Source organism: Anopheles cruzii, chromosome 3 (assembly GCF_943734635.1).
Source record: "Anopheles cruzii chromosome 3, idAnoCruzAS_RS32_06, whole genome shotgun sequence".
NCBI classification, from domain to species: domain Eukaryota; kingdom Metazoa; phylum Arthropoda; class Insecta; order Diptera; family Culicidae; genus Anopheles; species Anopheles cruzii.
This window is the reverse complement of record NC_069145.1, coordinates 78,322,182-78,346,472: the sequence shown is the minus strand read 5'-3', so window position 1 is coordinate 78,346,472 and position 24,291 is coordinate 78,322,182. Positions and strand designations below refer to the sequence as shown.

At 50.2% G+C, this 24,291-nt stretch overlaps 1 protein-coding gene across 1 annotated transcript in view; it reads left to right on the top strand.

Annotated features, from left to right (window-relative positions):
* Positions 1 to 24,291, top strand: part of LOC128271056 (cGMP-dependent 3',5'-cyclic phosphodiesterase-like) — a 33,709-nt gene that overhangs the window by 3,328 nt on the left and 6,090 nt on the right. Inside the window, exons 3-8 of the mRNA XM_053008489.1 lie at positions 8,081 to 8,176; positions 12,811 to 13,076; positions 13,145 to 13,254; positions 22,401 to 22,531; positions 23,363 to 23,505; positions 24,002 to 24,068. Coding sequence (XP_052864449.1) covers positions 8,081 to 8,176; positions 12,811 to 13,076; positions 13,145 to 13,254; positions 22,401 to 22,531; positions 23,363 to 23,505; positions 24,002 to 24,068 — 813 coding nt within the window. The remainder of the gene's footprint in view (positions 1 to 8,080; positions 8,177 to 12,810; positions 13,077 to 13,144; positions 13,255 to 22,400; positions 22,532 to 23,362; positions 23,506 to 24,001; positions 24,069 to 24,291) is intronic.

The following is a 24,291-nucleotide window of genomic DNA, read 5'->3' as shown; positions in this document are numbered from 1 at the left end:
GTCCGACCTGGGAACTGGCTGGAAACTTTTGAACCTCGTCTCGTCTCGCATGTGCGCCGAAATGTGTGGCCAGTAACTATCAGCAACAGCAGCACCGGAGTTCGTCCGGGACCATCTCAAGGCCACGTGGTCTATCTGTGAAAGGCGGGAAAACAAAGCGGGGAAAGCATCGTAGCCTTGGTCCTTTGCTCATCGTTCGTCGAAGAGAAGGCCGGGAAGCAGCAGCAGAAGAAGCATAAAGGACGTGCCTCTGGGCTTTGGCAAATGCTGAGTTGCCATCCGGTGACGTTGGGCATGTTTCAGTCAGGAAATTCGGTCGAATCGAATGCTTAGCCTTAATGTTGGGAGCGATGCGCTAAGCTCTGTGACATCGAACGGGGACCACTATTTTCTATTACTTCTATCGGCACGATGGAATCGATTGATTGATCTTTGGCCCGGTGAAGCAAAAACCCAAATAAAACGCTCCCCTAATCCGTCCCCGTAGTATCCGGCCCCGGATGATGGGCCCATAAATTTCGCACCCAAACACGTCACGCGCCCCCCCCCCGGGCACTTCCGGCGGGTGGTGCGCCAATGTTAGTCATTTCATCTTCGCTCTCCCCCACCGAAGGTCTTTCTTGGCGAGAAAAACCCATAAACAACCCTGTGGCTGGCCCGGGGGCGCGGAAAAACACGGAGGCCAAGCAAAATTTCATGATAAAGCGGTAAACATTTTCCACGCTGCCCCGTAGCCTTTCTTTTGCCACTGCCGGCTGCCAGCCTGTCTGCCTGTCTGTGTGTGTTTTAATATCCCGATAACCCAAAGTGTCTGGTTTTTTGCCTCCTGGTTCCTTCTTTTCAAGGCAACGCTCCTTGTTTTGCTTCCGAACCAACCGGCCGCACCACCGGGGTTGGGGAAGTGTCCCCGATACATGCCCTTCAGTACGTAACCCTTCGAAGGCAAGACGGCGACGCATCCGTGCGGCTCTGCACGTTCTCTGTTGATGACGGAGCGCGACCTTCCCGATCGCGGTTGATATCGCTGGATGAATAGCATTCCTTCCGCCGCCAATTGACGTCACTCGAGGGGGGACTCGAAGGGATTGAAACACACGGTGCACGCTCGGCTGTCCACGTCATCCCCGTTCCCGGGGCGGGGGTTCCGGGGTTAAGGAATGACGCCTTTTTTTGTGTTGTCCCCCCCTCAGGAAGCGCGACTTTTTGAGGCCTACCACCCGATGGCCTCCGCGTGTCCAGGTGTTTTTTGGAGAGCCTCGGGACTCTCTTATCAAAATGAACAATCATCATCCGCCACTAAGCGGTCAACGGCGATGGTTCGGCCACCGGTCGAAGATAATTTGAACGGTGAAGGTTGGTTTCGGGTTTTTTTTTCGTCTTCTTCGACCGCCTCGGGGTTGCACTTGCCCCTTACGCTTCCGTCATTAGACTGTGGAGGTTTTGTTTTTATTGTTTCTTGTCGTTACTTCAAATTACCTGCCTTGAGGACCGGATTGAGCCACTTTTTTGCGGGCCCACCGTTTGGCCACCCCGTTGTTATCTTCTTACCGAATGATTCAGGGGTATCTTAGGGTGCTCTCTGTTTTTATCTCATTTGGGATGGTTGTTCGAAGCCAAAATCTTTACAACCACTCTGGGTTGATTCACTCTTTCCGACAACAAAGGGGGATGCGAGAATTGTTAGATCGTGGTTAACGAGAAGACCGGAGCCATAAGTTTATAAATTGCGTACCTACGGTGATACAGATGTAATTGGGTGAGTCTTTGGATTCGCTGGGGCGATGCTGTTATCTCACGTTTGAAGCAAACATCATAAGATCATCACTGGCGGACTGGTAATTGGTGACTCATTTGAGACCGCAACACCACCGATGACGGGGGTTTTGCTTGTGCCACAAAGGCCCCTGGAATCCTTCAACTACTAAGAAGCCTAGAGCAACCGTTACCCAACTCCGGTGCTGTGCCGCCGTCGGTGGGGATTTTAATTCGTAAGGCCGCTTGTTTAGATCACAATTAAGATACGGCCGCGGAAGCACATCAATTACTCAGCCAAGGCATCCAAAGCGGGAGCTTAAAAGGAACAGGACATTTTAACTGTGCCGCCGTTACGTCACGTCCTGTTCGTTTTTGTTACGACCACTCCGATCGAAAGGATCCTCTCAGCCCCGGTGATGGTGGGCTTGTCCCTGGTCAACAGTGGCACAGAAGGCGGCCCATCTCCTGGGTGTGATAGAAAAATGTATATTCTTTGAGTGATGGATAGCATCATCATCTGCTGATTGAGTGCAATCAGCCCGTTGGTTGTCGCACCAGGACTCAATTGGCGAACGATGTTTGTTCTTCGTCCCGTGGCCGGACAATGGCACGCTGAGCTGACTGTAGGCTCGGGTTTGAACTATCGATTGGGCAGTGGTGGGCTCGAGCAGTGGAGTGGAGCCTTGATTTGCCAGCAGGCAAAAATGTAACATTTCTACGTAACTTGCTTGAGCGCCGTTTTCGGTCTCCTTTTGCATACTGCACCGTATGTTGTGATTTAAAAAATTGCCCCCATCGCCGACGCTCTAATGCCATTATAATCGCTCCGGCCAGTTGAGCATAACGCGCGCACGTCACTGGACCGAGATAAACGCTAGATTTGACGTGATTCGGGCCATCAAATTCAGGCAAAAACCGGGGAACCGGTGTGTAATACGATAATATTTCCAAAAGCTGTCAGTTTTGGTTTTTCTAGCCCGCCCTCCCGCCGTTCGAGATTGCGTCAGCGTCCGCGCCGACCCCAATGCCACCCGTGCCATGCCGCCCTTGCGGCCCATTTGCCACGGGATGTGAATGAAAAGATTTTTTCTGGCGAATGGCGCCCATACGGAAGTATGAACGAAGCAATAAAAATGAACCTCTTGGTGAGGTCCACCATCCAGCCACCGGCCGAATGGCCCCGTAAGCTACTGTTGTTGTTGTTGTTGTTGTTGGGCGTCTTGACTGAAGGGTGTGCTGCTGTCAAAAATGTTGCCGAGGGGAGGGTTGCATACGGACAACATATCGGGCTTCGCTTGGGTAGATCATATTTTTACACATATTTTTGTGCGCCGTTTTTGCTCGTTATTCTCGATCGATAACATTATTGCTGGCCGGTCAAAAAAAGGCGGCAAAACGCGTTGCCATGTACCGACTGGCATTAATATGAGGTCCCAATCACCTAGTTCAGTAAATATATTCTCATTGCATGAGGGCAACATATGCTTTCGAGTTTTATCCTCAACAACATACTGGTGTGTTTAAAAAGTTCGTAGCCTCGATAACACAGGGCGTTGCTAGGAGTCCAATTTGTTGTTATGTTGATACACTCTTCATATGAACGTATGTGAAGTTTCATTTCAATCGGTTACCTAATTCTTTTTTTGCAAGGCATTTAGTATCGACATGTCACAGTATTTTTTACAACGGAAAAAATCAAATCAAGTATTGTGCAGTGATTTTATTTTTATTTTTAGAAGATTTAGAAGCAAAGGAAAATTATGAACGAATGTTGAAAATGTAGAAGGACTCTTCACCTTTAATTAGGGGGTTAAAAGGGTGGTTCCTGAGCTTAAACGTGGTCATAGTAGACTTCAAGACGATCCATGTCAAAAACTTAAAAAACGGACACAACACCTGAAATCGTAGAAAAAATACAGGATATCGTATTGGAAAATCGTCGAATCACTGAAAGAGATTTAGTATAAAACCTAGCCATCTCATTGAGCAGTATAACCCTACTTCCACACTTGCAGCAAGTTGGGACAGCTTTTTGCTGTCACACTAGCAATTTCTAGACGTCCGTGCGTCCACACTTGCAGCACTTGCGAATATTTTGACTGAAGTTTTGGGTTTCTGAAAGCTTTTTGCAAAGTGAGTGCCGCATTCGCTAAAAATGAAACAATGCACCCGTTCACAGTGGCAAAAATCCATGAATTAAAGTTCGAATTGTTGGAGTATCCACCCTATTCACCAAATTTGGCCCTTCCATCTGTTTTCAAAGCCAAAACAAATCATGCCTGTAAAGCATTTGTCATCAAATGATGACGTCATAACAGCTGCGGAAGCCAATTTTGAAGCTCTTCCAGTTTTTCACTTCAGGAATGGAATTTATAAATTGGAGTCTCCTTGGAATAAGTGTATTGATGTTCAGGAAAGCCATACTGAATAATAATAAGTGTATTTCAAACAGTTAAAAATGATTTTACTTGTCGAGGCTACGAACTAATTGAACAGCCTAGTATATTGTTGAACCTAAAATAAATCCTCCTCTTACTACGCTGACCGTTGGGGCCTTCTCTGTCGTCCGTTCAATTGATTTCCCGCAGTACCGATCAATTGATTCAACCGAGGCCGAACCGAATAATTGCCGGTAGGGTAATGAAATAAGTGCCTCATGCTAACTCCATTCCGGTGCGCTTGTTGATGTAGTGCCACCACCCTCATTGAGCATATTGATTGTTTCGTTGTTTCGGAACTTCGAAACTGAGTTTAAACTCGCTCTACTAGCATACGCTTAATGAAGTAGAATTTCCAATAACCCTAACAAACCCGAAGACTGTTCTTCAAACCAGTGTATTCAGTGTTCAGATCAGTGTATTAAAGCGAAAGTTTGGTAAATCAATTACGTGGTGGCCAACCAAAGCACGGTGACAGAGTAGCACCAACCGAACGACCGACCGACCGGTGGTGGTTTCCCACCGCCGCTGGGCGGGTTTCGTGGGCGTGTTTTTCCCGAGAACCCGCGCAAACCGCTGGAAAATGGCTATTGCATCGTATGCTTTGGCTATGGGGGCCCCGTTGCAACTGGTGGGTTGCTGCCGGGTGGGTATATTTCATGCCCTCTGTCCGTTTGTCCGCGCTGCGCCCCGTTGCAATCACCATTCGCATTGTAAGGGTGGCCCCGGTGTTGTGCAATTGGAGGGCCCACTGTGGGTTACAATGTCGGTGGCGGACGATGTTTGTGTGGCCGTAATGTGATTACGACACGGGCACGGGCCCGGGGCCTGTGTCCGCTGTTTTACTTTCATTCATCGATCGGATGCAGTGCATTGCGTGATAAAGTGACCGGTTGAGTGATGGGCTGATCATATGTTTACAGGCCGCCCCATGATGAGGCCCCCTTTTAATGGCGGTGGTTTGGATCGCGCACTAACGTGGTGCATCGTTACAAATCGAAGCCGGAAGCGGTGCGCTCGAAAATGCCCCTCTACCGCGGAGATGCCATTATTCGAGTTTGGCGAAACTTTCCACTTAGTTTCCGCGCTGGATTCTGAGCTGTACCTGATCGTGGGCTACCCGTCCTAGAAAGTTCTCTACGAAACCCGTACATCCTGGCCGCGGAGGATTATTCATTCGAAGGACTTCCACTTCAACGTTCGCTTTCGATGCCCGGTGCCGTGGTGTGGACTTTTAGACAATTTATCATGCCACTGCCAGTGGGTAGAAAAATGTTGCCCCACTCACGGGCCCCGCTTTCCCATGAGTGCTACGTCAAACGCATTTCCACACTTTTCCGCATGCCGCAAACAAATGGTTTCCGAACTGAACGCGAATGTTGGTCCGTTGCCAGAGTTGCCCGGCACAGCAACACTAGTTCCCGTTCGCTCAGAACTTGCTGCTGCCGGGTGTGCTGATAAATAGCGTGCAACGGTGTTTGACTTTAGTGGCCCTTGATTCCACCGAACCGCCGGATGTTGTTTGAGTTTAATTTTTGCACTGTAAATGCTTCGAAACCCTTTTTCCCAATGAATTCAATTCAATCATAAGCCCTTTCGTGGGCTTAGTCATCGTCTGCCTCAACTCGGCCAAGAACCGTGAAACCCCAAGCATCATTTTCATGACTTGTAAGGCATCCAGCAGAATGGTTGAGCTCGACTAGCCTAGTACCTTCCTGCAATCGACATAAATCAAGCTGGTGCCGGGTCAGGAAGCATGTCACAGCGCGAACTTCCACCCCATCCGGCTCACTATTGAGATATTGCGACCGCGGTACTCTATCGGTTGCTTTGGCTACGTGGCAAAAATTGTAAGCCGCTGTCCTACGTGTGACCTAACGCACCAGGCCTCAAGTGGCTTGCCTTTAAAAACGTAGAGCGATCGGGACCAGCCACACCGGACCGAGAAGTAACAACGACGCGTCCAACCTACCAAACTGGTGACGAGTCCTTTCGAGTCTTCGTTTCGTCGGCGAATTAGGCGTGTTCTCTGGCATCTCGATACTACACGGCGCTGCCTTAGGTAGTTCCATCCCCGGCAAGCTCTGCTGACGCCGGTCTCGTATGTGTCGAGTCCCAAATCCGATGTGGCCAGACTAGGACCATTTCGGACGTGGACGTGAACTGCATTCGTTAAGCTCGGCCCAGCTGGAGGATGTCGCCACCGCACAAGCAATCTGCCAAAAATACATGCTACACGAGCCAAGCTCCGCTTGCCATCGGTGGATTCCCCAGGATTGACGACCGTAAACTAGACGATCGAACGACGTGATAGGAACGAAATTTGGGGGGCCCTCCCGTGTGCGTTATGCGTGGGACATTTATGGGAAACAGAAGGTGCCAGTCCTAGCGCTGTTCCGAAGAAAAATAAAACCGGTATTATACCCTCATTATCCCGTCCCAGTCTTTTCGGGATGCGACCACTCGTCAGGGCCTCATCTCTCTCTCACTACGTGTTTTACTTCCCTCGATCTCGATGTCGGCCAGCCAGCTGTTTATCGTCAAGTGACGAAGGTCGTCGGGACAACGGGCCGATGAGATGATGGAGTGCTGACCGTAGACAACAAGCACAACAGCCCTAATCCGGCATTTGCGTAAGTTTTCAATTTATGCGAGGATTACCATACATTAGCAAACGGAGCAAAATTGACCGGACGGAGCGAGTCCTTCCATTATCTCGCTTTTATGCTCTAAGCCATTGCCGGGCAGGTGGGATTAGCGTACCACCGACGCGGCAGTGTCGTCAAATGTGTCGCTGTGTGACACGGCGGATGACGCCAAAGCTATGGTGACTTCATTTTTTATTCTGCGGAAGCGATTTTCCATTGAAGCAAAATTTTCCCTAAAAGCTGTGGCACCGAAACCGAAATATTCATAATAACGGTTGCCACATAAAGGTGAGTTCAATCTTTTCTCCATTAAAATTAGGTACGGTTTACTGGTTAGGATATTCACCAAAAAAAGAGGCCAATTTTAGAACGCAAGCCGAGCATTTTATTATTGCAACTTGCATAAATTGAACTATCTGACAGACCGTACCACCCAAAACATGGGTCATAACAGAGTCGCTTTAAAATAAATCATCTCCAACGGAACCGAGTCGAATCTCGAATGTCAGAACACGTACAGGAACATGACAAAAACCGGTCGGTACAAGTATTGCCCAATTGCGAGTCACTCCGTCACCGGACCGTGCACGGTTAAACTGTTCCACTTCGAAAGATGATGATCCATGTCATACCGAGCGCCACTTGGAGCGGCTCCGGGTTATGGCATATTTCATTTGACTGGCTCATCGAGGCTGACCGGCGAGGACGTGGCGGAACCGAGAGCACTTCTCCACCGGCACTGGGAGAGATCAACATCAATCAAAACCGGTCTCCTCGGGCGTCCTGCCACGGTGCGTTGGTGCGTGCCGGGAGTAAATCACGCGGAAAACTGAAACACCACCGGCACCGGCACCGATGCGAGTTCCGGTCAAGTGGTTCCGGTTTTCGGCGGGGCAAAGGAGTAAAGCGCCAGGAAGGCAGGATCTCAAACAGGGGCCTCTCGTACACGCACACGTATCAGATTCGTTGTCCGCTGTGGCCCCGAAACAATGCGCCCGGTTCCGGATATGTGATTGGCACCGTTGATTACGGTCGTTGCTATTCAAGGCCTTCTCGGGGGCGCCCCGGCGTCAGGATGTGCGGTAGCTATGGCGGAAGCGCCACCGACCGACGACAGCATAATTATTATTCGTTTTCATGTGGCCGGGCCGGGCCAGTGAATGTGGAATGAATATGCAATTTTATGCGTTTATTTATCTATTCTCCTCTCTCTCTTTCTCGCTCTTTTTCAATTTACAGATAAATTCATCACATTTCCGCAGCGGCTCCCATCACAACGGCTACCCGTTCGTGATCGACGATCTGAATAAGGACTTCTCCGAGGTGATCGAAATGGTAAGAGCATTCAACGGTGGTGGAGCTCTCTCTCTCTCTCTCACCTGAACCGGGCGTGACCGTTTTTATCCAGCGTCATTCGGTTTATGCACCGAAAATAAATTTATTTACCACGATTTAAAGAAATACGATGGCGCGAAAAATCCGACCGACCAATGTCAGGGACACGCCGACTCTCTCTCTCTCTTTCTCTCGTGTGAGTAGGTTTCAAGGTCCCGGTGCCGGAGCTCGGTTTGGCAAAGTGCCAGATTACGCGACGACGATGAGCAAATACATCTCCTTAAGAGGAGACACCGAAAGGAGCGGCAAACCGCAAGAAAGCGGATGGAGGACGAGGCGGACTCCGCTGGCGACGGGACTGTAAATTGTAACAATTTCGTCGGAAACGCTGTCCCGGGTGGTGCCGTCTTGCCAGACATTGCCCGAATGGAGACGCTTGGTGGGTCGTGCGACCGAAGTGTGGATTATCCCTTGGCCCGGGAGTGAGTGTGTGCGTCGCCAATTGGGCCGTTTCGCTCGTGAAAATATGGCCGTCGCATGTCGCAGTAAAAATCGCGCAGAAATAGGCACTTTGCCGACACTCAAACGTTGCGTTGCCAGAGCGCCGCCGAAGGTGCCATAAAAAAAGGCCGAGCGTACGATGATGATGTTCCGAATCCGGCGGGCGGAGGGAGCATAAACAGGGGCCTCGCCTGGGGAACCCATTACCGGTTGCACCGGCGTTGCGATGCAGCCGTAAATTGCGGAGATTGATTTGGGTGCGCCCCGTGTTGTGTGTTTACTGCCTCCGACCGAGCGATGGCGGCTATTTTTGGTCCATTAACCCATTCGCGCAGGACGGCGTGATAAGTTAGTGCGACCGGCGACGTGTCCCGAGTGTCACTTGCAGTATCGATGGGGCTCAACAACCGAAAATCAAAACTCAAAACCAGACAACCGGGATTCCGTGCCCACCTTTTATTGGATCGCCCGGCACACGAGCGACAAGATTATTACACCGCATCCGGTGTGGGCCAATATCCGGCAGCGGCTCAAGCCTGCGTCACTTGACAACACAGGACACTTCCGCTGTCCACATCTAGTTGGTGTAATGGGATCTGCTGCGGAGGACGTTCGTGTGGAAACCAATCATCGACCACTGGATCGAAGACACACCCGAGCCGACGTGTGGTTCAAGCGTCCTTCGTTGAGTAAATTGTGTGAAACATAATATTTATTACCCGTTGGCCCGGCTTGTCGTCCTGTCAGCCTGTGTGAAGTGCGCTCAGAAGTCGAGCCTTTCGGTGCTGCGAGTCGCAAGCAATCCCGAGCTCCGATCCGTGTCTACACCGCGCGTGTGTGTGTGTGTGGTGATGGACACGTGCCGAAGCAGGCCAGCCCAATCCTTTATCTGTGGCCCAGACTGGACCACGGGGCGGCGACCCGACGCGAGGAACCTCCGGAGAAATTTAATCGCAAATTGGATCCCACATTAACGCAACCGCCATGAAATGAGATTCCGGTCGGCGGCCGGGTACAGGGATTATTTCTTCTGGCGCTTTGTGCGTCGTTTTTCCACGTCACCAGCTAGCCAGCCAGGCGAGCAGCAGTAGGAGCAGGAGCAGGAGCCGGAGCAGGATGTCTGGAGCCACGGGCCCGCCGGGAAATTATGGGCTTATGCGACGGGGATAGTATTTAGGCGGGATAAATTTAATAAGCTTCCCGATTCCAACCTGGCCACGGCGTGTGCCGTGCCGGCCGAATGCCCACCACGGTGGCCATTGTCTCTGTCTAAAGGAGATTATTGATTTTACGCATTTTTTTACTCCCCTGTCCGGCTTGGATTTAAGGTTTCGAAGAAAGGAAAACCCCTCGAGGGATGGCCTCGCAAAACTTTTTTCGCCAATGCCCAGCGGACTCCGGGCCGGTCCGGGTGTTGGAAAAATTACTTTCGAGTGTCGAACGCACCCTCAGGCGGTCCACCAAACCCGCTGTCCGCAGATGGTGAGATTTTTTGCCGGATTTTTTTCCTTCTGCGACCGGTCACTTTCAATCTCTTCCGGCGTCGGCGGCATCACTATGCAATGATTATGTGCCCCGATCTGGCGCCCGGCTTCCGCGAAGGACGTGAATGCTCTGGCGTGTACGCGGCTGGTGAAAATTATTAATAATCGTCAAAGTTAAGGCTGCTGACGGCGGCTGAAATAAAACAAAGTTTCCCGTGTGTCCTCTGCCCGTGTGTGTGTGTCGTTCGAGATTGGATCTCGAATTTCGGGGAACTCGCGCCCGGATTCACTTCGGATGATTTATCACCCGGCGGCCGATTATGCCGGTGGTTTGCCGGTGCTTTAATCCTCGGAGAGTGTTGCTTTGAATAAATTATGTTCCGACGAGCCGGTGAAAAAGTTCGCAAGGGCGCAAGCTGCTGGGAACCGTTTCGTAATAAATCGTCCCGTCACCCGTCCTTAATGGTCCGGAAGCCGTGAATAATCGCATGCAAGGCCACCATTTGGCTCCGGTTTCCGGTTGAAATTAACCGCATGGCGCATTCGGGCGCCATCAAATCGCTTTAGAAAGATTTTCCGCCAGCAGGACCCCCGATGCATCTATTTAGCCGGGTGCAACTGCGCCTGGCTTTTATCCAATTGCAATTTTAATTGCTTAAACAACACTCACCACCACACCACGAATGCCACTGGCCCCCCCGGCTGCTTTCTGTTCCGTTTTGCTGTCGTGTCCCGCACGCGAAGATTTATGGCATCCGGTTGTGCCCGACACGCGACTAAGGGCATCCGTGCGGAAGAGTTCAGGTGTTGCATCGTTCAGCCCGCCCCCCCGGGCGGAAAAGGTAGTACACCGGAAGTGACCGGCTTGGGCAGCAGACGGGGCTGTTGCACCTTCAGCAGCGAACCTTCGCGCGCATAATCGCACTATCATCGCCGTCATCATCATCATCATCAGGCAGTCAGTCAGGCACTGGCCTCTTCTCCATCATATTACCCCAGTGAAGAGGTCCGTGAGTCCTTGCGAACGAGTCATCTTAAGCACAGGCGCGCACCGGGCAAGGACTCTTTTGGTCGTGAAGCAGTCGCGGCTTTGATGCTGCTTTGGTGTAATTTTGTGCCCTCGAAACCGGAGGTTGTTAAGGGGAAAAGTAGGTCAACCGAAACGCGGGTTTTTAACCTCTTGTGTCCGCTAATGTGCCCTGTATTGTGCGAAAGTGCCACGGAAACGGTGACGGCCACGATTTCATCATTCCGGCTCCTGTTGCGTTGCCAACCGAGCGGGCTGGGGACCGCATTGCGGCCCCAAAACATGACGCAATGCTGCGCGATCCCGCGTCGCTGCAGCATTCAAAGCGTCACGTTTGACTCACGCCGTGGTCCCGATAATTTTAAACCCGTTTCAATCGGTTAATTGTTAACCTGTTGCCAACCGATCGTGTTAACCGTTCATTAAATCGAGCCACATATTCTAGTTGGTCTGATGCAACACAGAGCCTAGCGAGGCTCTGCTTCCACCTAGGAGGTGGGTTTCACTGGGTGCCGAATTCGCTGGCCACCGTCCTTCTGGGTCGGTGGGTTTCCAACCTCCCTTATCTTATCTTATCCCGCGCGCGCGCGGGCGATTTTGCGCTCAAAACTTTTGCGCGCTTCTTTAAAAGATAGCGACTTCTTCGGTTACGACGACACCGACGCGCCACAGTCGATAATCAATCGCTTTTGGGATCGCGATTATTTTCTGTCCCAAGTGCCCAAAATGAACCACTTCAAAACTATGTGTTTTGGATGAAATCGAAATCTTCTGCTGTGTCGCCGAAAAGGCTGCTCGGAAAAATCGATAACAATGATAGCACCGTAAGCGCGAGAAGAACCCACTTGAGGGCATTATGCTGTCCAAAGTGAAGCAGCATAATGAATACCGGGGCCAAGTAGTAATGGGAGGGCCTGATTCGATTAAGTGCCGTATTTCCCTTTTACGTTCACTTCGCTTGCTGCGCGCCACCAGACACTAGAACATCGTGTAACGATGCGTTACGCTTCGTTACCCAGCCCAGCCCGGTCAGCTAGAAATGGGCAGAAATTAATTTTAAATTAAATATCCACTGCCCCAGCGGGCCAGCGACCATTAGCTGTGCCGTTTCGCGTCCGAACTTTATCATTAAAAGTGAGCCAAATTGTATCGTCTTGGGATGGCGCAGCGCAGCGTCTCGCAAAGAGCTAATTAATTTTGCTGTTTTTATTTCGCCTTTGGCTTGGATAAGCAAATTTTATGTGACTATTGCGCCGTGGCAGATCGTCGCAAGATATGACATCGGGGGCCAAGCTGAGCGGCTCAATAAACCCGCCAGCATAATTTATTGTCTCGCAAAGGCATTATCTTCTTCCGCGCTTCTTCGACGCGCGTTCCCTTGCATGAGGCCTCTTGAGTCACTGCGAGCCACGCGTTGTTGCCGGCAGGTGACGTTTCGTGCTGGAAATTAACACCCCACGAAAGGGGGTCGTGTGTGTCGTCGTACCCTTCACAGCGTGGTCAGTTAGGTCTTGTGAGAGTTTGACGTCATTGAGCGGATTTTCGGTGGGGGGACAATCGCGTCACTTGGGCTTGGGTCACGCTTACTCGCTGCTACACCGTTGTTTTCTCTTCGACCACAGGTCGTCGGCACCAAGCACAACACGCTGATCTACGACATCCTCGGGCCGAAGGTCAGCAAGCTGCAGTCGCAGACCTCGACGGCATCCGCATCGTCGACGTCATCGTTGAACGACCTGAACTTTGCCGGCTGCCAGCAGATGGCGCAACAGCAGAACGGAGCAACAGGAACCGCACAACAGCAGCAGCAGATAGCGCTGTTCGTGTGCATTGCCGGTGACAGCACGTCCAGGTCGCGCAATCAGTTCTACATCGACGATACGTTCCGGTACGTGTAAGCAGGAAGTCACACCCTGGAGTTGGCACCGTCTTATGTTTCTTCCACCTCCTTTGTAGGTACGTCCTGGGACACCTGGTAACGGCGTTCGAGCTGTACGAGGAGAAGCGCGTGCGAGACCAGTGCCAAAACCTCCTGCAAGTCGCCCGCAGGTTGCTGGGCAAGATCGGTAAGTGAGGTGCTAACGATCGCACCCCGCGCAGTACGCGGTCGTCGGTGCTGGCTATCGTTTGATCTCTTCGGTCAAGTATTCGGCCCAAGAGCCTCAAGAACGTAAGGAAATAATCGATTAAGAAAACAAGGCCAGCGTACTCCAACCATTCGCCGCCTTCCCAGTGATTATCGAATGCTGGAGAGGTCCGTTCTCTTCCCCGGTCTTACTTTCGTTTTCCGTGATAACATCGAGACACACATTATCTTGAAATTGTCTGGCCAATGGCAAAGTCCTAGCACCAGCGCCGGAGCCACTCTCTCTCTGTTTTATCTTGTGCTCCTTCATCTCGATGTTAGATAATTGATTCGGTATCATTGCCCATCGGGCCATCGTCGTCGGCGAGTGGTCCCACGCTGATTCTGAAACACATGTAGTTCTTAGTCGATAGCGATATGTACTCGGATGTTCCGGCAAGGCCAGACACGTGCCAGAGCGCGAGTGCGTCCCTTTAGATTCGTATCGTTCGTTAGCGGCTCTTGAGTGCAACATTGTCCGAAAAGCTAAAGTAAGGCCTGGCAATCGGTAATAATCCTGCGGGGTAATCCGTATTATAAACGGTTGGCGCGTTTTTCGATGCGGATGCCATAAATCTGAAACTCAATTCAAACTATAAAACAACACATGAAATAGCCCTTTCGTTGTGGGTACTCTTTGACGCAGGGTTGTGAATTTTTCAAGCTTGAACTCGGGCAACCTATATCCGGCTTATTTCTTCTCTTTTTAAACATAAGGAGAAGGACAATTTCTCCTTTTTGCGCGATATCGTGTATCTTGTGTTTCTTCCAAACATCCTGAGCGCTGCGTTTTGCTCGGTTTTTAAGTTATCCTTTCGCTTAGCACAGGAGCGGAGCTTCGGATCAATAGTTAAACGTTCGACGAAGCGTTTGAGGTATGTAGTTTAGGGTCGACTGAGGGACTCTGTACTCTTTCGCAATGTCTCAGACAGGCATAAAGGGATTTCGTACACTTATTAGGATATTTAGTTTTTTGTCACGCTACACAAGCTTTGAGGTTTCCTTATCGGTGATTTTTTATGAAATTATTTCACCAAACCTAAGAACTTAAAGAGAAATTACTAGGTTTTACTGTGTCCGTTCTTTAATGTTTAAATCTCTCATCTCAAACTAAAAATAATCTCATCTTAGCCTTTAGGACACCCAATCCATCGCCTCAATCGTGACTCAACCGTGCTCGTTTGTCCAGTTCTCGTCGCGACTTTTATTTTTAGTCCTTGTTGATTCTTTAGATAATCTGTTCCACTTGTGACCGGTGGATTCTGAGTGACGCATTGCGGTCGTTAGAAAACTTCACCAGTCATTCATCGTTCTAATCAGGCTTTAAATTGCTTGACCACGATTCTAACGGGATAACATTCAAAAGGATGTCCGCTAGCCGCTACTTACTCATCGGCTCGGTATCGAAATAGACTTGTCGCCAGTCGCTGGTCTATAACCGTCGGACGTAATTACGTCTCAACAGAAAACGCGTTTTAGGTCAACAATTATCACCAACTTGTGACAACTTTCGTAATCCTCCGTTCAGCCACAAATAAGCCAAACCAGAAAACAGGAACCTTCGCTCATTAATGCAAAGCAAACTGTCCCCAAACTGTCGTCGGCGTCAATTTGCTGACACCTCAACCTGGTTCAGGGGCAAAAGTTTTGCCCCAGCCGAGAAACCCGATCGGACGGATCGGAAATTGAATTCCCAGCTGAAAACGTCACCACTAATGAGGTTCCGTCGAAGCCGGGCACTTCCTCCGAAGCAATTACGGGGCACGACGACGACGCTCTTTCCGCGTGAAATATGCTCGTCGCAGGATCGTGTTTACGTGAGACGAGACCGGCCGTCCGTCCGCTCCGTGGCCGACTGCTTCGGGAACGTGCCTAATGTGCGCGGTGGGCAATCGTGTGCCGTCATTTAGTGTACTCGTTAGGGGACTCGCCCGCGGATCTCTGTGCACGGTTCTCCGGATCGAGCCTCCGGGAACTGAAACTCCTCGAGGGGCCCGGTGGGGGATGTTTGGCACTTCGTTCTCCACAATTACTTCCGCCTCAGATGGCCGACCGACTTTGACAAGGGCCAGCAGCAGAATCACGTTCGTTATCAGCCTAATACCATTTATTGCGTCACGAGTGGACGGGGGGGGGCGCAGGCGGATAACCACGCGGACAATGGCTCAAAACATGCTCTTCCCTACCAGCGCTCCCCTTCGCCTCCGGTTGGCGGTCGGTGGTTATCTAATCAAACCCTAACCCCCCCTGAAGTCTGGCGGCCGCACCCGCAATTAAAGGGGGAACTAATGGCGGGGAGACACAATGCTCCACCGGCGCATTGATATGCGTGTTGTTCCCGTTCCTCTATTGTGATTGTGCGTGTTTGTGTATGTGTTTTTGGCCCCGATGCCGGGAAACGATTCATTTGCATACGCGAACTAATTCAATTCGATTTAATTAACAATCGGAACCGCCGCCTATCGGAGCCACGTGGCGGCGCCCCCCTTGTATCTCCGGCTAAGGGTTTGGCCTGCCCTACTTCTGGAAAGTGTCAGACCGCGGCTCTAACGGCGTCGTATGTTCCCAAGTTATCACGGAACGCCGGAAGGGTTGGTTCGGAAGCTCTCGGCCAGTGCTGGCTTGAAGTTTGCAATGGCAATTTAAAAGTAATTCCAACAAACTATTAACTGGTTCCTACGCATACATGAATGTAACCACCACAAAGACATACGCAAACGGTGCTCAAATACTAACACTACTAACCACTACGACCAGCGAACCAAATCACTTCAAACTCCGCCACGCTGTGGCCCGGAACGGGAACATTATTTTGATGGATCATAAAATTAAGCGCCTGAATGGGCCCCGGTGGGGGGGCGGTTGATGCAGAACCAGCCCCCATCCTTCCTCCTACTCCTCAACAAACAACAATGGAGCTCCGTATCGTCGTGCCACCTGTCACGGGCGCACGCGGCAGTAGTGCGCGCCGAATGAGTTATGGTCGAGGTCATTGTTGGAACCCTCCGGTAATGACTCCTGCCAAACCGCGCCCGTCGCTTTATCAGGTAGCACACGGGGAGCTGTTAAATGGGTTCTTGGTTGACAACCGGAGTAGATTTTCGCGGCTGTCGCCCTCACAAGACTGTCCCGCGGTCCCCAACTCGAAATTGATAACTCATTAATGTCGGAAGTTGGCGATTCGTGCGTAAGTCGGTGGCGTGTTTCGGACAGTAACCCGAATTCGAGCGCACATTTTGCAGTGACAAATGTTCAATAGAAACATTGTTTTTAGAGTCCTTTAGTGCGACTCGTTTTCGGCATGGTTTTGACCGGGTTAACTTAACTTAATAAATGTTATAGTACGGGCATTGGTAGCTCACTGAAATACTATATTATTCGCTCATAAAAGGTAAATAAGTAGCTAGTAATTGTAAACTCCTAGTTGAGTTATTATAACTTTCATTTATTGACTAACTATTAAGTTTTATTTGTTGATGTCACGTTGATGTATGGCAAAAGTGAAAAAGTGTTGTACGTATTCTTTGTCCCAAGAAAAAGCGCCAGACGTATCGCGGGTGCTTTTCGTGCCTTCAAGTACTCCTTTCCGCTCAATGGATGGCCAATTTAAAAGTAAAATTCGTATTCCGACAGCCGAAAGACAGCATCAGACAGATGGGTCCTGCCGCCGTTCGACCGAATTGGGGGATATTCGTGTGGCTGCCCCTTCATAAGGTCTCTTTCGTTCTCGAATATCGGCATACGAGCGAACGAGTCGCAAGGTTCATATCAGCTTCCGGCTTTTTACGGGCTGCTACCACACATGGTGCCCTGTTTCATGCATTTAAATGATGCTGCACGCTCCCGAACCTCACGGCACGGGCGCTACGGTTTCCATCGCAAGGCGTACGCAGAGAACGACCCCATCTGGCGGGTGCAATGAATGTTGAGTAATGAGATTGCATAAACGAAGACTGAAAATCGAATCGTCTATTCTCTGCGCCCTCAACAATGTTTCCACCCAAAGTTGCGGCGGGATTGTTAAATCAGCTTAGCAGAAGCTTAGCTTTAAAGTATTGTGAGTTGTTGTTGTTGTTGCTGAGGACCAATAAACTTTGAAGGGAACTTCAACGTAGCCTCATTCGATACGTTCCGATTGATTAGAAAATGAGTGAGCCCCAAAACGACGAACGACTCGAAAAATAAATGTTGCTACCATAACCGCTAAAGATTCTCCATTAGCGAGTTTTGAGTCGCGTCGAACTGCTCGAAAAGCCAATACCGAACCGTACGGGCGGATGTACGCAAACAAGACGCAGTTTTCCGGATGACGCCATCGAAAAGCGGTCCTGGCGCTGGCTTTCCGGGTATATCGATGGCAAGGTTCCGGTGGCATTCGGCACAACATAAATGGGAAAACTTTTCAACCCATTGAACCGATGCGCTAGTTGATGTTATCTTTGCTGACAATACAAACATTCCCTAGAATATCCTATTCGTAGCGGCGCTCCGAGTTGGAACTATCCGCCTCCGGAGCGTTTTCCAGTCGAACCAATGCGCCTGTGGTATGGAAAACTTTCATTCGCTAGATCGAAAACGCCCGCAGCCCATCGCCCATCGTATAACGGAATCGGACAGACGCAAAGCAGCCAGCGACCGAATGCGGATTGGGCCGGTGGTGGTGGCGTGCGAATGGTTTTGATCTTGCTCCTTTCTGTTCCGTGATTCCCGTTTTTCTCCTTCGCCTGTGTGCGTTTTCCGAGTCAGCAAACACGCGCCCGGAAGCGCCCGGTATGGGAAGCGCCCATAGGAAAGAAATTAATTTTCCCGCGATCCTCTTAGCGGGGCGCGTGGCTTGTTGTGGAAGTTTATTTCACCTTTCGTTCTGGCCTTCGCCACCGGAAAACACACGGTCCCCGCGGTGCAAGTGTCGCAACCGAGTCGTGAGCGGTCGGTTGTTGAAGGCTGTTAAAGCAAATGAAGGATTTTTTGCACTTCATTCGTCGCAAATGGCAATAGGCCATGGAAGGAGAGAGAAAGAGTCCATTTGCCAGTCAGCATCCGAAGCGCCACTGTTAGAGGGGTCATAGAGGGTTGCGCGCGGTTTGGCACTATAAATCAACTTCCGGGTAACGAATGCAACGCAACTCGACAGGAGAAAGTTTTGGGACTTGTTGACCTCGACTTGCCATGACCCATGATGTTTTGAAATGCAACTATTTTGGATAGTTGCCTGGGGTTCGGTCCGGATCCTGAGCTGTGGTCGGGTTTAGACCGAGAATCTGTTACGGTGCACCATCAGAAATCCGACTGCGGCTGACTTTTGCGGATTGCGGATTAGCATTTTCGCCAGGGGAAAGCGAACATCCTGCTTTCACTTCCAGTGCTTCTCGAACGTAACTTTTTACGGCGTAAAAGGCCACAAGGGAAATCGAACGAATCATTTTGTTAGCGAATAAATGTGGTCCCTGAATAATGCAAACCGTTTAATGTCGATAGCGGAATAAATAACTGTTAGATCATTCGCCAGTGCCGGGCCGGGCCCAAGCTGTTCCCAAAATGTGCTGCCGAGCGCGGGGCGTGCCGCGAAAGGATGTCGTCTAATTGCAGAGACATGGCCACGCAGAGCTCATAAAGTCGATTGAGTCAGCAAATTCCAACCCGCCATCGTGGCGTGTGTGTGGCGTCTTACACAGCAGAGCGACCCCACCATGCCATGACCATTACGACGCCGCCGCGGCCACTGTACTGTGCGTCGACGGCAAAATCCTTCAGCACTCGAGCTCCGAGCTTTCGATCGGATTCGGAGCACAGCATGTGCCGGCTTTTTTGTGGATTCATTTAATGACCCGTTTCACTCGGACCCCTCAGAGTGGTGCGTCCTGTTGGGGTTTTAATTTTCTTCCTTTTCCCCCTCACTTCAGCCGGCTGCGGATCGGATTGCTCTGCTGCCCGGTGGCGCTGTCGATAGTTTTTGAGGCGCCGAATTCGCTCGAACGTGAGGCTCGACGCGGCGTCGGACACAAAATCCGGTTACCCGGACCGGCGGCCAAAAACAACGTTCACTCATGTGGCGCAGGCCAACTATTCAAAGCAGCGCCCGGCGGCTCGTCCGGCAGCGATAAATTGTGATTTATGTTTACGATCATTCGTGGCAATAATAATAAATTGTGCTTCATTTTCATTCCCGTTTGTGGGGGACGAAGGGCGATGTCATCCGCCGGCCATCAACCGACGGGCCGACAAATTGTTTCAAACGCCACCACCCCATGGGGTGCACATTACTGGGAGCACTGATTTTTGTGCGAAGGGCTTCTCCGAACGGGCATGAGATGCTCCGAATTGTTAACTGCGCTCAGCTCGCAACCAGCAGAGAGCATGGCACAGAGTTTATGGTACAGTCGCCGTCGAGAGGGCCTGATTTATGCGCTATGCACTGTCCGTTGCACCGATGACAATGCAGTGCGCCGAGGCATCGACCGTTAAACAGATTGTTTGCACAGATTTTTTTATCTGCTTTTTTTGGGTTGTTTTCTCGAAAAAATGTGCGAGGTAACACGGTGTCAGTTGGAAGATTGACACCCCGCGGGAAAAAAAACCCACCAAACCTACTTCTCCGAGGGACCAGGGCCGCCGTGGTTTATGTCTTGAGACGCGTAAGCAAATAAACGTTACCGATCCCAATTGGCACCTTCGAAGGTGGCCACGCAGCCGAAATCGGGCCGATTGTGAGTTGAGCAAATGTTTTATTAGCTGCCGATCCGGGGGTTCGGCGGTTTTACGGTGTTTGAGGGGTGGTTTTGTGTAGCTCGGCCCTTGCGGTGCGGGGCCTCTTTCGTCAATAGCCGAGAGATGCCAGGAAGGCAATAGAGTAAATGAAGCGGAAGACGCATAGGAAACGAAATGGGGCATTAAAAGGTCTCGGAATGATAATCGTTCTTGTTTACTACACAGTTTTGTGTCCGAATATGAGTTTAGTTTAAGTTAACACACAGAAGCTTACGAAGAACACGAGTGAGGAACGAAACACATGTGCGAAGAGACGTTGCTAGCAAAGTTAGTCTCATTTCTGTATCTTTTATAATCCTGATTTATTTATTTACATTACGACACTGATTAAAGAACATATTAAAGTCTACAAAAATGACGAAAAATTGTTATACGTACGACATAGAGCTAGATAACGGGTCATTATATACGGTGAACGACGACCGCGCATCAATTCTGATTTCCAGCTCAGGTCGTCGTCTTAAACATCGGGAAATACAGTGAGTTGCAAGAAGAAAAACCGTCAGCCTTCAGCCTTTCCGCATAGCTTTTACTTTTTTTACATTTTCAATAGTCTCGTCTTTTTTGCATTTGAATAACATTTAATTAGAGAGCATCAACTCACTGAAGACAACTAACTACAACTAACGATTCCCTTAAAAACTGTTCCCAAAGATGTAACCCTTACCAGCCTTCGTGTACTAAGTGTTTACTAGTACAAGCTTATTTTAAAAGGTAATTTTTTTACTAAAATATGATTCCATCTAATAAATCCAGTTTTTATCGCAACTGAATGTTTGAATGTAAAAAACATTTCCGTAATTAAAGTTAAACTTCTGACGAACTTGCGTCCCCTCCGAAACCGACCACGGTCCGCAGTAAACAATCCTGCCGCCCCGAGATCCCGGTTTGAGATCATTAAACAACTTTGTGCCACTTACCACACTCCCGGGCAGTTCTGTCCCGGGCAGTGATGTTTTTCGCTGTCCGGAATGGGCGCTCCGGGAGAAAAAGGTCAGTCAACAGTGTGGCCTAACGACTTGGGGCCCGGCTGCTGTTACTGCTGGATGGGTATCTTGAATGCACTATTGTTTTAAAATGCATCCGCCGGGACACACCGGGCTGTCGTTGCTGTCGTTACGCCATCGCGGTGCAACATTATGCTTGCCGGTTGCAGCCCCGTTACAGTGCCTAAGCAGCATCAAACACATGCCGCGGCCCGTGCTCATAATCAGGATAATAACTATGGCAACCCGAACGGGGTGGACACGCTGCACTGAAGGGACACACACAATGGAGCGCGGATCCGAACTTTTGTACTCCGTTTTATGATCTGCTATCTTTCCGCCCGGGTGGGAAGACTGCCCTTAAGCTCGGTCTCCGCATCCCTGAAGGGGCGCGTCATACACCCACTTTACCGGGGGTGTGCCTTCCTCTTATATTACAGTACGATGTTTATATTTCATCATCGGCGGTGGGCGCCTCTCTGGCAGGCAGGCAGTCGGCAGTCGGTACAATGTCGCATAACACGCTGCAACAATGGAGCGTTTTCAGTGGCGGCCAGAGCTGGCCGAGGATCAACATAAATCTCACCGAGCCGGAGCCAGAGCACCGATTCGGGAGGTACATTGTAGGAAGTGTAGGCAACATAAAAGCAGCTGCATCGGTTCTATAAAGAATAGAGCTCCCACCTGAGCTCCGAGCTGCCCGGGAACTAGTGGGAAAAAGGGATCTTAAACGATCGGCTGACCGACCACCATAAGCCAGGTGCCGCCACGTTGCGGTGGCCATCTCGTGTCTTGGACCATCGCTTTTATGTGAGCCGTAACTTGGTCCACTGGTCCTGGTTCACCTCTGCCTCGGTCCCGGCTGGTCAGAAGACGATGGAAAAATTCCAATTAAGATGCGACCTGAGCGATTGTTGCAATAGTTTTCCCCTCGTTTTTTCGCGTTTATCTCTTACAAGAAGTAGGAGTTTTTGTACACCGGCACCGGTGGCCAACGTTGCGGTTGCATGGCGTAGGCTACGGAGTAAATCAGATTTTCGTAATAACGCTCCCGCAATCATGCTTTCGACCGGACGACCAGGAGAAGATTGGATTGCAAATTGAAATTCGGTCCATTATTGGTTTAAAAATGTCACTTGAAGCTAAGCTTTATTCGAAAGCATGATGGGTATTTAATATTATATTATTATTGTCGCATATTTTTCCCTAAGTAGTGCAAAGTTCTCGCCACGTGGACTTTCGGGGTATTAATCAAACACTTTCCTTCGGTGCCCGAACGGTGAGGCCATTTACTAATTTCTTCCGTATGTTCTCATTTTCTCACCCTCACCAGGCGATCTGGGCCAGCTCCTGCGGGGCGTCATGACCGAGGCGAAGGAACTGGCGGCCGCTGAGCGGTGCTCTCTATTTCTGCTCGACAAGCACACCGGCGAACTGGTATCGAAAGTCTTCGATGGTAATGAGGTAGGTGTTTTGCCATCCTGTGGGCTGCTGAATGGTGCCAGGCTGCATGCCTCGGAAATGTTGATGCACGTGATGTGGAAAGCGCTTGTGCCTTGCCGTCAATTAATGGCCTCTTTGTGTAGTAAAACGAAACATGTGAATGTGCGGTATAAATATGGCTTCTGATTGAGAATGTTTTGCAGTCTGCAGCCTCTCTGCATTGATTGAACCATATTACCAACAAGATGAAGCATTGCTTAAAATTGTTTCTTCACGTGCTTTAAAAGCAGAATATTACATTCCCAAAACTGCTTTAATGTCTTGCATCTACGAAGCAGATATAAGGGTAGAGTTTTCAGCCAAACAGCGAAATTGTGCGCCGCATTCAACTTCCTCCACTCATTTCATTTCCGTTTGTCTAAGGCTTTAACGTTGCCGTGCCGTGTGCTGCCGTCAGCATCCGACGGTTGAACGAACTCGGGAGGCTCAGTAGAAAATAGGGCGAAATAGGCACCCAGGATTCGAGGTTTTGCCGAGGCTGCAGAATTTTATGCCTCGCCGGTCGGTGTACGATGAACGATGGGGTACGAAATAAATCCCTATATATTGCACCGACCGACCGACCGACGGACCGGTTCGCTGGCATTCAGGTGAAACTTTGACAATCAAGGCATTTCGCTCGTTCGCTCGCTCGTCTCTCGAATGTTTTTGGCCACCGCAGTAGTAAGGACCGGGAACCAGTTTGATCGATACACGGCAAATTGGCCCAAGCAGTGCGTCACACATCAAGGGCGCGCCCCCCGACCGTGTTCGGTACTAAAAGCTTCTCTTCTTTCCCGCATTCCGGGACAGGCTTCGAAGGAGATACGGATCGAAAGCGGCAAAGGGATCGCTGGGTACGTCGCACAAACCGGCAAGCTGCTGAACATCCGCAACGCGTACCAACATCCACTGTTCTACAAGGGAGTGGACGAGTCGACGGGCTTCAAAACGAGGTAAGTCTTTGCCCCGTTTGTGATCCGTTTCCGGCAGCAAGTCGCGGTGACGCAATTCGGAATGATCGATAGTGGCTTAAGCATCCATCCACGCGCCCAATTAATCGGTCTTCAACGCGAGTTTTGTGTATTTGGAAGCTAAAATATGGGATCGATGGGATCATCAATTTTTCATCAAACTTTCTCACAATTAATCACTTTGAATTAATTTCTATTGCTTCGTTCGAGTCCACTACGCGGGCGGATGAAATGGTGCGTTACATTTGGGCTCCCGCAATCTAACCCACCCTCGCCCCTGGGGCTCGAGTTATCAATCATCGGTGCCGAAAAGTTTTGCAATTAGCACCCACATGTCGTTGCTGTTGTTGACGGCGGCACTGTTCGGTGGAATGGTCGGGTTCGCAACGATGCGGCTCGACAAAGTTGTTGATGTGAGTTCTCGCGATTCACGGTTCAGGGTTTTAATACTTTGCTCCATTGGTTTTTTTTTTTTCAGGAACATTCTCTGCTTTCCGATCTGCGACGAGGAGGGCGTCATCGGTGTGGCGCAGCTCTGCAACAAGGCAAGTACCGAAACGATTTATAATTCATCTTATGCTTTAACATGGCACTCGAAAGCCTGCCATTCGTGAAGTCAATCACCAGGCGTCTCCATCGGCCGAAGTAAAAAGGCGAGCGAAAAGTGAAATTCAATCCGAATATCTCGTTTAAACCGTTGGCCAAAGGTCGCGGTATCAGTCAGCAATCGGAAGCAATCAATAGGCAAATCGCACTGCTTAAGCTAGG